This window comes from Populus euphratica, unplaced genomic scaffold, assembly GCF_000495115.2.
Source record: "Populus euphratica unplaced genomic scaffold, PopEup_1.0 scaffold301.1, whole genome shotgun sequence".
Lineage (NCBI taxonomy): Eukaryota > Viridiplantae > Streptophyta > Magnoliopsida > Malpighiales > Salicaceae > Populus > Populus euphratica.
In genome coordinates, this window is record NW_011500181.1 from 263,327 (window position 1) to 277,838 (window position 14,512).

General features: G+C 36.6%; 1 protein-coding gene across 2 annotated transcripts; it reads right to left on the bottom strand.

Moving 5' to 3' along the window:
* Positions 1–530: 530 nt before the first annotated feature.
* Positions 531–14,399, bottom strand: LOC105111534 (uncharacterized). 2 transcript variants are annotated; one of them, XM_011006917.1, is made up of 24 exons: positions 14,108–14,399; positions 12,954–13,550; positions 12,693–12,817; positions 12,464–12,558; positions 12,151–12,378; positions 11,561–11,651; positions 11,039–11,090; positions 8,469–8,626; positions 8,182–8,252; positions 7,897–8,091; positions 7,700–7,738; positions 7,430–7,537; positions 6,751–6,840; positions 6,511–6,586; positions 6,074–6,170; positions 5,928–5,997; positions 5,658–5,834; positions 5,459–5,581; positions 5,093–5,176; positions 2,590–2,774; positions 2,169–2,307; positions 2,023–2,079; positions 1,210–1,281; positions 531–1,074 (listed from the first exon to the last, which is right to left on the bottom strand). In XM_011006917.1, exons 2-24 carry the CDS (start codon positions 13,523–13,525, stop codon positions 967–969), a joined length of 3,012 nt encoding a protein of 1,003 aa, XP_011005219.1. In that variant the 5' UTR covers positions 13,526–13,550; positions 14,108–14,399; the 3' UTR covers positions 531–966. The 2 variants fall into 2 exon arrangements, with proteins under 2 accessions (XP_011005219.1, XP_011005218.1); XM_011006916.1 differs by having other exon boundaries at positions 12,954–13,558.
* Positions 14,400–14,512: the final 113 nt, after the last annotated feature.

Below are 14,512 nucleotides of genomic sequence, written 5' to 3' on the forward strand. Positions count from 1 at the left end.
TCTTACGCCGGTGTTTACTTACTGTTTCGATAGAGGAGAAGATGTGCTCTCTCCGTTGAAAGAAACTGTCTTGTAAACAAATTTATTTTTATACAATCTTAATCTCAGAAAATATTATGATAAAAAATAAATGTTGTTTTTACACTAGTCATAACAAAATATACTGTAATAAGATCGATGGTCATAGTATCTGTTAGGGAAAAAGAATTGCATCCCAAGCAAAAAAGTAACACCGAGGACGGTGATCTTTAAGAGTACAAAAACAGCAAGGGGAGGCTAGTTCATCGTTTCACAAGTTTTTTACTAGGTCTTCATCCTGAGACCTAAACAAAAGCCTACTCCCTTGAATGTATTGAAGAGTAATCTAAGCACGGATCCACAGAGAAAAAAAAATGAAAAACATGCATTTGGCCCACATTTGAGATGGAGAAATCCAACATCTGCTTACATGTCGGGAACATGGATCCATAACGTGAAGCATGATTGCATGAATTAAATGCTGACAGCCTAAAACTATTTTACGCAGTAACGATAGAAGATTAAAAGCATTGATTTGAAGAACTGGCACAGCCATTTACATATCATTTTCACAAGTCATTTGTTAGGAACTACAGAAACTAGATTTAAAGACGCCCATTGCAACTGTATGCATTCGGCTTAACCAGCTACTTCGGGCTACAATAATAAGAATCGCTGAATATAAATGTAAAATTTATGTGATGTCGGTACTACTGGAAATATACATGGCAGGAAAACAGCCTGTAAACTAGGGCAACGGGAAGCATGTTACATTGCATTATACATCCTCGGCTGCCTCCTTCGCCCAGTGCACACCATGTGCAGACGGTTGAAATGAGGGGTCTGTTTAGACAATCCTCCACTAACGGGAAAGCGTACTTTGTTTCTTTTCTTCACTACTCTTTTTCCCCAGGAATAAATTAATGTAGAAACCTGATCGGAGTAGTTTCAGAAACCAAAAGGTGAATGTTTTCTGCTTCCACCTTCTCCATATTGTTCGTTCCATTTCCTCAGCTCGTTCATACTAGCTGCATCGAAGGAAACTGAAGGCCCCACCTATAAAACAAGTAATAGATATCAATCTACATAAAAATTCCATAATCTCAGCATGAAGGAGAATATATGGTTTGACCACCTGGCTTTATTCTTTGCATGAAACTGCTAAGAACAGTCAATTAACCAAATTGTTACCTTTGCTTTTGACTGAATGAAATCATTCAAATTAAGTGGTCTTAATGCAGGAGCTGCACCATTCTTGCCGCCCTGTAGAAAAAGTGACCAGAGGGAAAAAGAGTAGAGTCAAATACTTGGCCACAAATCAGAAGTAAAAATGACTTCAGGCAACACAAAAGGTACGAAGAATTCAAAGTTTGCAGCTGGGGGGAGGTTTTCGGTGGAAGGGGACAGGATGCACACGTGATACAGTAGCAAACACCAAAGGTATTTCTGAGGTGCTTTGCAAGTGCATTTGGGGTGGGGTCTAAAGTTCAGGAATCTGCATAAATTCTGCCATGTAATCTTAATAGAAATCAGTGAAATATTTCTGCTCATTTACAATTTTCACACTGTATACAACAGACAATGAGCATTACTTAAAACTAATTATATTAAAAGGAACAGTTTATTATTTTTGTTGCATGCTATGGCACAGCCTCTTGCACACCAGCATTATATTGTTTTCTATAAATGAGCTAGTCATTAGTAGTTGATGAGGAAACTTCCATCGATCATATGTTCTCAAAAAGGAAGGGGAAAGGGAAACGTGGCAGAAACATGAACTTGTTTTGCACGAAAAGTCTCTATATTCACTTTTTGTAGCTAACCAAACAGGTGCCCTAGTTTCAGATTGAGAATGACATGACTGAACACAAGAGAGCAAAATTAATATCAAAACACACTGCCAAGAATAAGCATTCAAACAAAACCAGACACGAAGTGTGCACAGACCCCAGTATTAAAGGAAGCACAGTGTAAATCCTGAAAAAAATTATTAAACTCAATCACCTTTTCTTCTTCTAAAAGTTCTTCTACTGGTCTATATGCTGCAGCAATACATAGGTTCTGAAAAACAAAATTTGACACGGTCAAGGCACTATATTTTTTCCAAGAAACTCAAAATTTGACATTCAGAGCAACCATTACTGCATTACCTTCAAATCACTTCCAGAGTATCCCTCTGTTGCATTTGCAAGTTTGTCAAACTGGAAATCAGGTTCTAAATTTTCTCGATTCAGAATTATTCTGAGAATCTTCATACGATTTTCAGCATCTGATAGGTCCACGAGTATTCTATGGGCAGTGATATAGCACAATTTTATAAGAAACATTGTTATTGCTTTAAATAGCAGCAGACATGACATATGGAAACATGGAAAATGTAATTATATTATATCTAAGAAGCTTGATCATCCGACTCCTTTACTTTTTTAACGAGGCCAAACAAAGTATGAAATAAAATTATTAAAACCAGCTAAGCACACAACATATGGATACATGGAATATATGATATCTATAACCACCAGATAGGCTGCAATACTCCAAATGGCAAGGGATTTCATATAGCAAACTTGCCTTCTAGGGAACCGGCGGATTACAGCATCATCAAGATCAAATGGTCGATTTGTGGCACCAAGGATAAGGATTCTCTGGCTATCTTTTGATCTCATTCCATCCCACGCTGCCATGAACTCATTTCTCATTCTTCTAGTAGCTTCATGCTCGAAAGAACCACCACGAGCACCAAGCAAACTGTCAACCTACACATGCAAAATCCAGTAAATGAAATAGCATTCCATATGTAAGAGTGATTGAATCCAGGGGTGTTTAGGGATGTCAAAAGAAAGCCATGTTTGCACTATGTATTGTCAAAATGACCACAAACCTAGATCCATGAAGAAAATGAAAAGGGAAAAGAAGATTATTTATTAGAACACCATTCACCTCATCATCACACAGACATCTATAGGCAATAAAAGGAAAAAAAATAGAGAAGGATGCAATTTGCTTTTTCCAATCATTAAAATTGTGAACAATGATACTCCATTCGTGGTTGCATATTAGTATGGATTTTGTGTTAGGTTTACCTCTTACCCTACGAACCATTAATTTTATTTTTGTTGTTGTGGACAAGTTCTCGAAGATAACCCCTTTCATAGCCTGTTGAAAGCAAAGTTTTGAAACCCGACCCAGTGGTCGACCTGGCCCAAGCCTGGGTCATAGGTTTTGCCCAAGTCATAGGGTTTTGACTAGGTCATCCGGGTCAACCATATTTTTTTTTATAAATCAAAACAATGTCGTTTTGGTAAAAAACAAAAAAAATAGTCAACGGGTTACAACCAGGTTTTGCCAGGTCAATCGGATCATCTAAGTCACCCCGGGTGGTGACTTATCCTATTTTTTCTTAAACCCGGCCCGGTTCCAGTCCTGGGTCAACCGGGTCCCGGGTTGACCCGCCGAGCCAGGTTTCAAAACTATGGTCAAAAGACCAAGGATGTATCCTAAGTAACCTATCTACACTTCAACAAGGTGGTTTGTTTACATGACATTCCTAAATTCATCACTTCAGTAAAGATGTGAAGTCTATGAGTAGTTATTGGAAGAGTTTATGGGATAAGAAGGGAATTCAACTGAACTTTAGTTGTGCGTATCATCCTAAGACAGATAGGCAAACAAAGATATTTATCCGAAGCCTTGGTAACTTGCTGTGAAGTTTAGTAGGAGACAAGCCAAAACAATGGGATATGACTAGCAGAGTTTGATTATAATAGCTATTGGAATCGGACTTCCCAACTGAGTATAATAGCTATTGGAATCGTCTATAGACAAAACCTTTCTAGAGTGTTGGAGTTGATATGTGTCCCTCATATTAGATACCTAGGTGTTCAAGCTGATGGTATGGCAGATTACTTACATGGTATTCATGAGAAAGTCAAGAAGATAATAATGCGAAGTATAAAGCCCTAGCTAATACTTATGACTAGTGTTAGAGATTGGTGATCTAGTATAGGCAGTGCTTACTCGTGACTAGTTTTTAGTGGGCGAATACAAGAAGCCAAAAGAAAGAAAGATAGGTTCTCATGAAGTGTTGCAAGAGTTAAATAACAACGCTTATAGACTTACACTATCATAGCCATCTAAAGACTTATGATTTCTTCAATGTTCAGCACTTGGCATCCTATCTAGAGAAAGAACAAAACTCAAGGACGAGTTTTCTCTAACCTGGGAAGAATGATGCAGCCAGGCTTGTAGAAACTATAGATTTTGAGCATTTAAATGAGGATCTGACACTACCAAAAGAGGATCTAACACTAGCATATTATGTACATGGCCTAGCAAATGCTTTTATGGACTAGTAGGGACAGGTCTAGGCCTAAAAGAAGGCCTTGTCGCATCTGACTAGGTTTGCACATTAAAACTAAGATAATAGGAGATCCAACAATTGATCTGGGCTTAAACTTTTCCTACTAATTTTACAAACAATTTTCCTATAGAGAACCACTATGTCGCTTATTGAACCGTTAGATCTTCAAGAATTAATCATAAAAGTTGTTGTTTGAGCTAATTTTGTTGTTTTCCTAGCATTTTTCATATTTGTTATTTTTATCTTGGAGTGGATTTTAATTTCCTAAATGTTTTCGGACTATAGGTTGTTTCTCGTAAACTTTTTAAAGAGGCAATAACCATATATTTAAATTATAAGGAATAAAATTGCAAATTTAGAATTCACATTTGCATCTGAACCCTCACCAAAATTGGAATTGAAGGATAAGATTGGGAACTGGAAGAGAAGATAAGGATGAATATTGTGAAGATAACTTCCATATTTCCCTAGCATTTTTATAGCAAGAAAAGGAAGCGAGATAGATTTGTTTTTGGATACTTTTTGTGTCCTGCAATAGATTTTTTCTATTATCCACATCCTACCTTTTACTAAGGGTAAAAATTGTAAACTGCACGGTATCATATCATGAATTTAAATTTAGAAGTAAAAAGTCGGTTTCTTCATGCTAATGCAGCAGTTTATTTTACTGCAATTGTCAAGTGTGTGGGCTTGCATGAAAAAGGAGAAACTCACCTCATCCACGAATATAATGACAGGAGCCAGCTTGCTGGCAAAGGAGAAGAGAGCCTTGGTGAGCTTTTCAGCATCTCCGAGCCACTGTCTCAGGAAACAGGAAAATATTAACATGCAGAAACAGAGCAACAAATGACTACACAAACTGAAACTGCTCAGCTAAATCAATCATGATTGAATCTAGAACCCAATACGTTTGCATAGAAGATATTTGTTACTGCCAAAACTACAAACAGAAGCATACATATCAGTGCTAATTTTGTGACCTTGATTATTGTAGGCAAGAGAACGTGAAACACAGCTAAGGTCTGCATCTTGGAACTTAAACCTAAAATAAGTGGATACAGCATCAATTTCTTAATGTACCTTTGAAGTAAGAGTTGAACCAGTAATATTGATAAAGTTTGCCTCTGCCTCTGTTGCAAGTGCTTTGGCAAGAAGGGTTTTCCCAGTTCCAGGAGGTCCAAAAAGCAAAATTCCTTTGCACGGCTGGAAAGGGCTTTACAAAATCATGCACTGAAAAATGGCTAACAAGGATTGTGCATATTAGGTGTAAAATCAGTACCCGCAACAAGTTTCCACGAGAGAAAAGTTCTGGTCTCCTCATAGGAAGAATGACGAGTTCATTCAAAGCCTTCTTCACATCTTCAAGAGCACCTACATCACTGAATTTGACACCAATTTCACCCGGAGCTACCACAGCTGAAACAAAGTTGCTTTCATACTCATCCTTGGCCATGTTCTGCTGATATTTCTATTCATTAGCAATGAGCATATAATATGTAAAGCTCTCAACATTCTCAAACCATTGAGAAGACCGAATTGTTACACATGCCTTCAGATTCTGTGATGGCTTTTCAGATATGGTTTCTTGCTCCTTCAACCTCACGATTGCTATCTCAAGGCTTTACATGAAAAGAATAGATATCAGCTTTGACATCCCAAAACTTTGACTAACATACAAGCATGAGGTAGGTATACCTTTCACGAGGCAAAGACAATTGGTCCCCCTTTATGCATGGGAGCAGGCAAGATGATAAGTAATGATTCTTCGCCCAGCCAATAACCTTTTCAGCCTCTGCAAAACAAAAATGACATGTCAATTTACAGATCCAAAAGGTGTATCAGAAAAGGAAAAAAAAATTGTTCAGCCTTCATTTGTAAAGTTGAACTTGTCAAACTAGTTAGGCTTGTAAACGTTTTTAGAAAAGCAAAGGTAAAGGTTATCATATTGATATTTAGACTTTTTTTCTGGTGAAGAAAACTTTCATTCCTTCTTTGATTTGTAAAATTGAGCAGCTACTTTTTTCCCAAAAAACTTCACAGTCAACATACAGATTTTGCGATGTTAGATACAGAACCAACAGTTTGATAATAAGCAGAAATCAGCTAAAAATATGTTATTTTCAGTTTCTTACTCTGCTTTGTTAGAATCAGACCATCAGTGTTTACATGCAATAGGTCCATGCATGACATCTCATTTTCTTCAAGAACCTGCATTAGAATTATATCAGCAAATTCCAAAGACAAATAGTGCACAAAAGCATGGGTATCAAATTACCTAGCGCAACTTGAAATTTAAAAGGTCCACTCCATTTAACAAGTAAAGCAACTATAACACTGCCATGGTGAAACAACCTTTTACAGTGAGTCCCTACCTTGTGCAGTTCATTTAAATTACTCCTCGATATAACAATTTTCCTGTCCTCATCAACCTGTTTATTGAATGTTATAAGAAGATCTTCCTCCTGTATGCAGCAGGGAAAAAAATATACAATCAAAATGATTAAAAAAAACAGAGAGATAAAGCCACATTGGAAATATAGTAAAGCATTAGATCTCATCAGGACAGAAGCCAGTGCAGTTTGACGAGAAGGATTTCATGTTCCAACCCTACCATCTAAACCTCCAAGTAAGCTTCAGTCATGATCTCACTAGACACCAAAGCCAGTAAAAACATGCTACCATCACAATTTCCTTCAAAGGAAAGCACATTTCCTTAAACACAGGCAGACCTGCAAAAAACACTTTTGTTCCATTCTAGGCATTAAACGGCATACATTACATTTTCATAAAATTGTGGGGGTTAACTACTTTGGCTCTAAATTCAACATTTGGTTTGTGTAGAACACTGATCACTCGTACACACACACTTATTAAGGTTTAAACCATACATTAAGGGATCGCAAGAAAGAGGAGGAACGAGGTAAGAAGGTAAAACTAAAACAAAAACTTGAAAAACAAGACAGTATTACAACTGCAGTTACTCTGGAATACAGCATGCGTCTTTTCATTTTTTAAAACATATCAGAATACAGAAAGATACAACAGTCATACCTTTGGGGGATTGAGGCACAAAATATTGGTGAAGAGCTTGTATATATCATTTTCATTGGATCTCTTTGCCCCTTTGAGTCCCTCAGTGAGATGCGTCAAGGATAGAGGCTGGAAATTAAAATCACTTTTGGGTTAATTACATAGAAACAATAGCAAAGCTCAAAGCTGCCTAAACAATAGCAAAGCTCAAAGCTGCCTTTGATAAATATGATACTAATCTTAAGATTTTCTTTCAAATTCTTAACATTTTAGAAGTTTTGCAAGCCTTACCAGCTTTGCCAGATGACCCAAATTTGGGAGAACCATTGTCTGTTGAGTATGAGATTCAAAGGAAAAGGATACAAATGAGAAGAAAATGGAATGAATGTTATCCACAGCTTGAAAGACAATTGAAAAGGGAATCAAATGCTTCCAACGTGTATGTATGTGGATGAGTGCATATAACTTGATAAACTTTTGAAACCTACAAATCTTTCTTTCTCCTTTGACCCTGTTTCAGCTTTGTTCTGTCCACAAATCAAAACAACAGGTCCTGGTAATTGGTCAAACATTTCCTGCACCTTGCTTACAAAATCCTTGTGGTTTGACTTGGAAACCACCCTAGACAACCACTGAGAAGAATCTGCAAAATAGACAATAATGGGTTGCATGGAACACAAAACCTGCAAAATAGGGAAGACCAAAATTAATCTTAACAGCAAAATCAAGACAAGTAGCGATTGACAGCAAAAGAAAATATCAGACAATAATACCTCACACAGAACCTCCATCGCAATATAGCAGTCTTCTGTCTCGGTATCAGGATCATGCTCGATATCCTTAGCTGTACATCAGCCAAAGTTCGGTTATTTACACCCATGCAAACACAGGCCACCTATATAGTTAAAGGGGTAAGCCAGGTTTTAAATTTCCAGATTGGGCTTTTTAATTCAAAGATCCAAATGATGCTTCAACACCTCATACAATTTTCATAAAGCTGATGACCTTCATCAACTTTAACATCATTTCGATTTAAGTAGTTACTGGTGCAAGGAATTACCATCTATCCAACAAACTGGTGCTTTTGCAGGCTGCTCTTGGAGTTTCTCATCCTTCTCTCCTTCATTTGATTTGTTATCATTACCAATATCCAAAATAACAGCGACTTGATCTCCATTCATCTCATATACTTCCCCACGTTGACCACTTGATATAGGCCTGAAAACATAACTCTCTCTGATCAAAAGTTCTGCCTGCCAATGTCATGAGCGCAGGAAATATGAAAGTGCATGCGCTCTAATGTCGATTGAATTAAAGTTCTTCCAAAGCCTATAACAAAAATTTTCTTAGCTTTGTTAGTCCAAGTAAATGAGCAAGTCTAATGAGACTAAAGGTGATCTTATGCTGTTTTAAGAAAAATAAGAGCTTATATCTGGTTAAAGCTATTGCAAAGATAATTTATGGTCAGAATAACTTATCACAAGTTTCACTTGACATGAGTCCAAAGCATAGCATGTAAGGCTAAATCATAACATATGCTGAAGATCATGCACTACCTCATAAAGTTGGCATTTCAGTGTTAGAAGACAAAGCCTTAGAAAAGCAAAAGACTTCTTATTTATTCACCACTCTTTCTACACTTTCAAACTGTCAAATGTAATAAATCAACACATCTGAAAGCTTCTGCATTTCCGTGGGGCATCTGAACTTGAAAGAAACAGGGTAAGCAATGCTGCAGAATATTGAGACAGCAGCAGACCATTTTATGACCTAAATCTAGCAAGCACCACCAGATGGGCAGCGCCAACAAATGATCATCTAGAATTGTGTACCAAGAACACACTGCTGGTCAATGACAACTCCACCAGAATCATCCACTCTACCTAAGACAATAGTTGTTTCTTAACTAAGTAAATGAATAATGACCAAAAGCTGTTTTGATAACAAATTCAAAAGTGCTGATACTATACAACTTCGTGTGTTGTCTCATCCATCTATATGCTGCAAATTTGCTAAAAGGAAATTGTCAGTTTCCTACTGATGCCTAAAAGTTCTATATGAAGGCAAACATATATTACTTGAATTTCTTTTTTTACGTTAAAAATGGCATGCAAGTATTAACAGCATGACCAGTGATGTTTTTAAGCCTCCTTAAGCATCTACATGTTTGCTTAAATTTGATGAGTATGTAGATATTTGTGTCTTTATCGCTGTAAGTCCCTCTGAACTTAATTTTTTTTTTCTGAATATCAATATGTGGAATCCCCGGTGTAAAATATTTGAAATGCTTCGGGAAAAGAAGATGCAGTGGATACTTAAAGTGCTTGACAAAATTTACCGGGTTAGGTCCCCATCCCAAACAATTAACCTTTAAAAGAAAATTTATCGTGATTAGCAGGGTAGTTGGAGAATTTTCTGAAGGTAGGAACCATGCTGAGTAGTTGGAACTCGCATTTAACATGCAAGTACTTAACTGTTTAATACAAGATAACAAAACATCTCCGCTTGCTCTCTAGAATGGACCAGAGTAGGAATTGCTAGATCTAGGATACAAAAGCAGAAGCACATGTCAAAATGTAAGAACCTCTAATATCCCCAGTTTTGTGAAACATGTAATCCCACCCACCAAAGAAAATAATTCTGTGTGGTACAGTATTCACAAAAGAGAAAGCAGAAAATGAAAGGAAATGCCTTGGTGAATTGTATCCTGACAGAAAATGAAGCCACCTAGGCCAGAAGCAGCTCCAATAAAATGTCACCAATGCAATGTCATCTATATCAGCGTTCACAATAATTATCACATTTGAATCAGGTATAGCTCAATAATTTTCTGAAACAAGCATTGCCTTTTTCAGCTACTTTGCTTCATCAAGGTGTTCAGTGCAAATTTTTTCAAAGGAATATCCTTAGCAGACAAGTAAAGAGATTTGGGTGAGCTCTTTTGTTCTAATTTTTGTACCACAATCAACCTCTCCTAACTTTCTCCCATCTATCAACAGCAAAAAAAACAGTGCCGTCTGTGTGGTTCAGTTCTGCACAACAGGACAACTAACCAACCCACCAGCCACGGATTAGTGGTATAAGCATTTTTCAGACCATCAGATATTGGTATCTTCCCCAATATAAACCTGTGATGTCAAATTTTATGTGGTTGATGAGGTTAAGCACAATGATTTTAAAAAAAAAATGACCAGAATACTGTTATTGCCACCATCTTATTTTCAAATCTGCGCCTTTTGCAAATAAGTGGTTTTGTTTGTTTAGAATACTGTTATTGTATTTCTGCATCTAACAATTTGTATTTTGTATGCATGTTCAGGACAATTTCCTGTCTTTATTCTTTTTTAGTTTTTTTCCCCTTATTTTGGTTCTCTTTTCTTTTTGAAAGCATGTGATTTGTTAAGAACAGCACACATACACAAGCAACAAATATAATGTATAGCAAAGAAGCGAGTCAAACTCTTAGATCTGTAACAGGTCCTTCAATAGATCATTGAATGATCTGCATCCTTGTATGTATACATTTAGAAAATATTTAATTATGACATTGAACTTTCTATTTTGCTAATGTGTAAAAAGAGGAAAGATCTATTATGTCTTAAATGCGACAAAAGGGAGATGAAATAGCACCTATCATCAGCCTCAATGCGTATGGATGGCCCCACGTACTTCACCCGATCCCCTAATAAAAGATGACAAAGCAAGATAAATGGATGAATGGAGAAAACCATAAAAAATGTCAAACTTCCTTTTAAAAAAAAAATTCAGCAATGCAAAATGCCTAAAATCAACAATAACACAATAATACTGTAAATATTGCTATTTAAATTTGTTCAAATTGAACATGAAAACCATCAGAATTCAAATACCATCGTAACATCAAATAATCCAAGCACGGCCATGATAGCATCTTCACTCAAAAACATGCAGCAGCTACTACTACTATTACTACTAGAAACATTACCACCATAAACCAACCTGCAATGACTGCCTTAAAAAATACAAAGGAATGGAAACAAAGCTTATCAGAGAAATATGTTTGCACTTATCAGAGAATACATTGGCAATTAGGGAAAAAACATGTTACAGAGCATAGTTCTAAAATGGAAAATAAATAAAAGCATGGTGCAAGGATAGTTGGAAAAAAGTAACCTTTATTAAGTGGCCTTTTGAGGGTCTCAGAAGTGTCTTCAGCCTCATTCTTTGAGGACTTGGAGGAACTGTCATATTCTCCAGAGACTCTCTGCCATAATATGAATACACAGTCAGAAAGTCTACCGTGCTCTTCATTAAAAAATAAAAATTCTGATAACCAGAAATTAGGAAATATTTACAGTTTGCCACGGTTGCCCACAATCCACAAAATAAAAATTAATTATGAAAAATTAGAAAGCAATAAGTTTTAATTGAAAATTTTTTTCAGCAGCCATAATTTCATAAAGGTCCATAGCAGCAAAAGGAATAAGAAACCAATTGGTCAAGCATATTAAAACATCAAAAGCATCATTCTGAGACCATCATCACATGTTTCCTTCCTTTACACACTCTTGTCTGTATCAAACAAGTGGAACTGCTTTCCGAGTCACTATATTATCCCCAATTCAAGACCTAGTGTTGATGAGATCAAGTTAGCATCTCACAGAATATTTTCCTAATCCACTCCATACCATTCCTCCAATTTGCACCAAACAGTGAGTGGTAAAATACCTTGTATCAGACAGCTGATACTTTAGAAAACATACCTTCTCAAATTCTTCTAGGCTGAAGGGAAGAAGCTTCTTCAGGGATGCCTCAGCAGTTGCCTCTACATCAACTGCATCATCATCACTGAAATCTGATTTAGCCTCAACACTGCTTGTCCACTCCTCTTCATTGACTGCGTCATTTTCGTCCTCAACTTCTGACTCTGAAATACCATCCTCCACAGATTCTGCACTATCATCTGGTACACACTCATCATCTCCAAAATCCTGGTACAGGATCAAAATAATGATCACTAAAACTTAGTTTGGATATCAGAAATACAGAAATATCCAGAAATTGTCTTAATCTTACATAATGCGCAAGAACACCACTATCAAGCACCAGCAGGGGAACCTGTAAATCCTGTGCCAGTGCTTTAACAGTTCTTTCCCGATAAAGCTCGGTTCCTGTATATGGCATCAAGACATGGCTAACTGATTCAAAAGCTCATTTTTGGTTTTATCAATAGGACTCAAGAATATAAAACAAAAAATGAAACAAAGCAGCAAACAAGTTTCAAAACAGATGGTTAGTAATCGACCTGGAACACTCTGGAGCAGAATTCTCCCACTCGAAGATTGCAGACGAGCCCCGTAGGAAGTGGTGCATTTTTTATGTTTCAAATGGGAAGCAACGCATTCCACCAGAGTATTTTTGGTGTGCTCACTAGAAGAGAACATGAATCATTAATGAATTTCCCAAACTGAGTGATTTAGTAATAGCCGAACCTAGTAGTTTTAAGATTAAAAAGAAAAAAAAAAGAGGCTGATGAGAAATAACAAAGACTAGTTGGGGCATTTACTTGATGTAGTACGGAAAATTATCCCAGGAAACATGCAGCTTCTCCCATGGAACAATTCTCCTCAAGAATTCATTTTTAAACTTTTCTCTTCTAGTCAAAGACGGAGATTCCTTCTTTTTAGCTTCTATAGCAAGCTTCTCATTATGAAGCCACTCCTTTTGATCTTGTTCCCCTAGTCGAGCATGTGCATCACAGTGCTTTGCATCTTCACTAACTGTTTCTTGCCGGGTTTTCTCATTATCAGAGCTAGCTCCATCTGTCACCGGGGCATGTTTATCCTCACTCGTATTCCTCCCATCCGATCCTGAACTACATGCACGGAATTGAATATCCGTCCAACACGTATTAGACCTTCTAAGCAAACCACCATCACTATTTCTGAAGGCAATGCTCCTTGATGAAAGTGAATATAATAGCTTTCTTTTAATGAAACTAGCATGCAAAAAAGGGCCCCTCGCTACTATTGAACAGCTCATAGACCGGTCCTGGCAGTTTGGCCTAATGAAATGCTTTGATGGATGAAAGAAAGAACCCCATTTCGGATTTCTGCACTTAACTATTCCCGCATACATTGTAGCTCCTTGCTCCTACTAGCTCCTGCAGTACTGCAAAAACAACGAAACTGTGTTCGCATAAAATCATAAACAGCACCAAAAACAAGAATTTGATTACAAAATCAGCCATAAAACCATTACCCATACACATTCGGCAAAAAAAGGGCACTCAACAAAACCCAAAAAAACTCAAATGTATCAATGCATAAACATGAATGACGAGGAATTATCAAGATATGCGCAGCAAAATTTTACCCAAACAAAACTGGTACTTCGCTATTTCAATCATTCCATTCAAAGTTCACATTTTACACTTTATTATCTTTTTAACAATCAAAAACACTAACAAAAAAGCCAAGGTTATAAAATCTAAGATGAGCCCATTAACCCTACACGTCCAACTAGAAAAGGGCAGTCAACAAACCCTCCAAAAATTCTAATGTAGAAATACCCACACGTGAATGATAAAGAATTCACGTGAATGAAAAAGAATTTTTGCCACTTGCTAAGTAATTTTACCCTTATATAGCTAATTCTTTAACATTTCCAGTCAATTAACTGCCAAAAAAAAACGAAAAAGCTTCATAAAAGATTACTAACGTTGATGAATTAAGAACTTCAAAACCTAGTCAAAGTTCAGTCACGTGCCCATAACAAAGTTACATACAAGCTCTCTCTTTTCCCTCACCTCTCTTTTTCTTGGGAAAGAGAGAGAAGAAAGCGGTAAAAGTGGAAACTAGAGGAGATGCGAAAGTGTTGTTCATAAGAGGGAGAGATTAGATTTGGGGTCGATAAAGGATATGAAGGTAAGGTAAGAGTGTTGTGTTTGCAAGTATTACGTTACAAACAACATTTGTTGTCAGAGGTTTCACTTCTGTTTTTTCCTCTGTGTTTTCTGGTTTCTGTGTTTTGCGTTTCTGAATATATACTATTTTTGTGTTTTTAATTATTTTAATGTGGTAATATTAAAAATAAATTTTAAAATATATATATATATATATATAT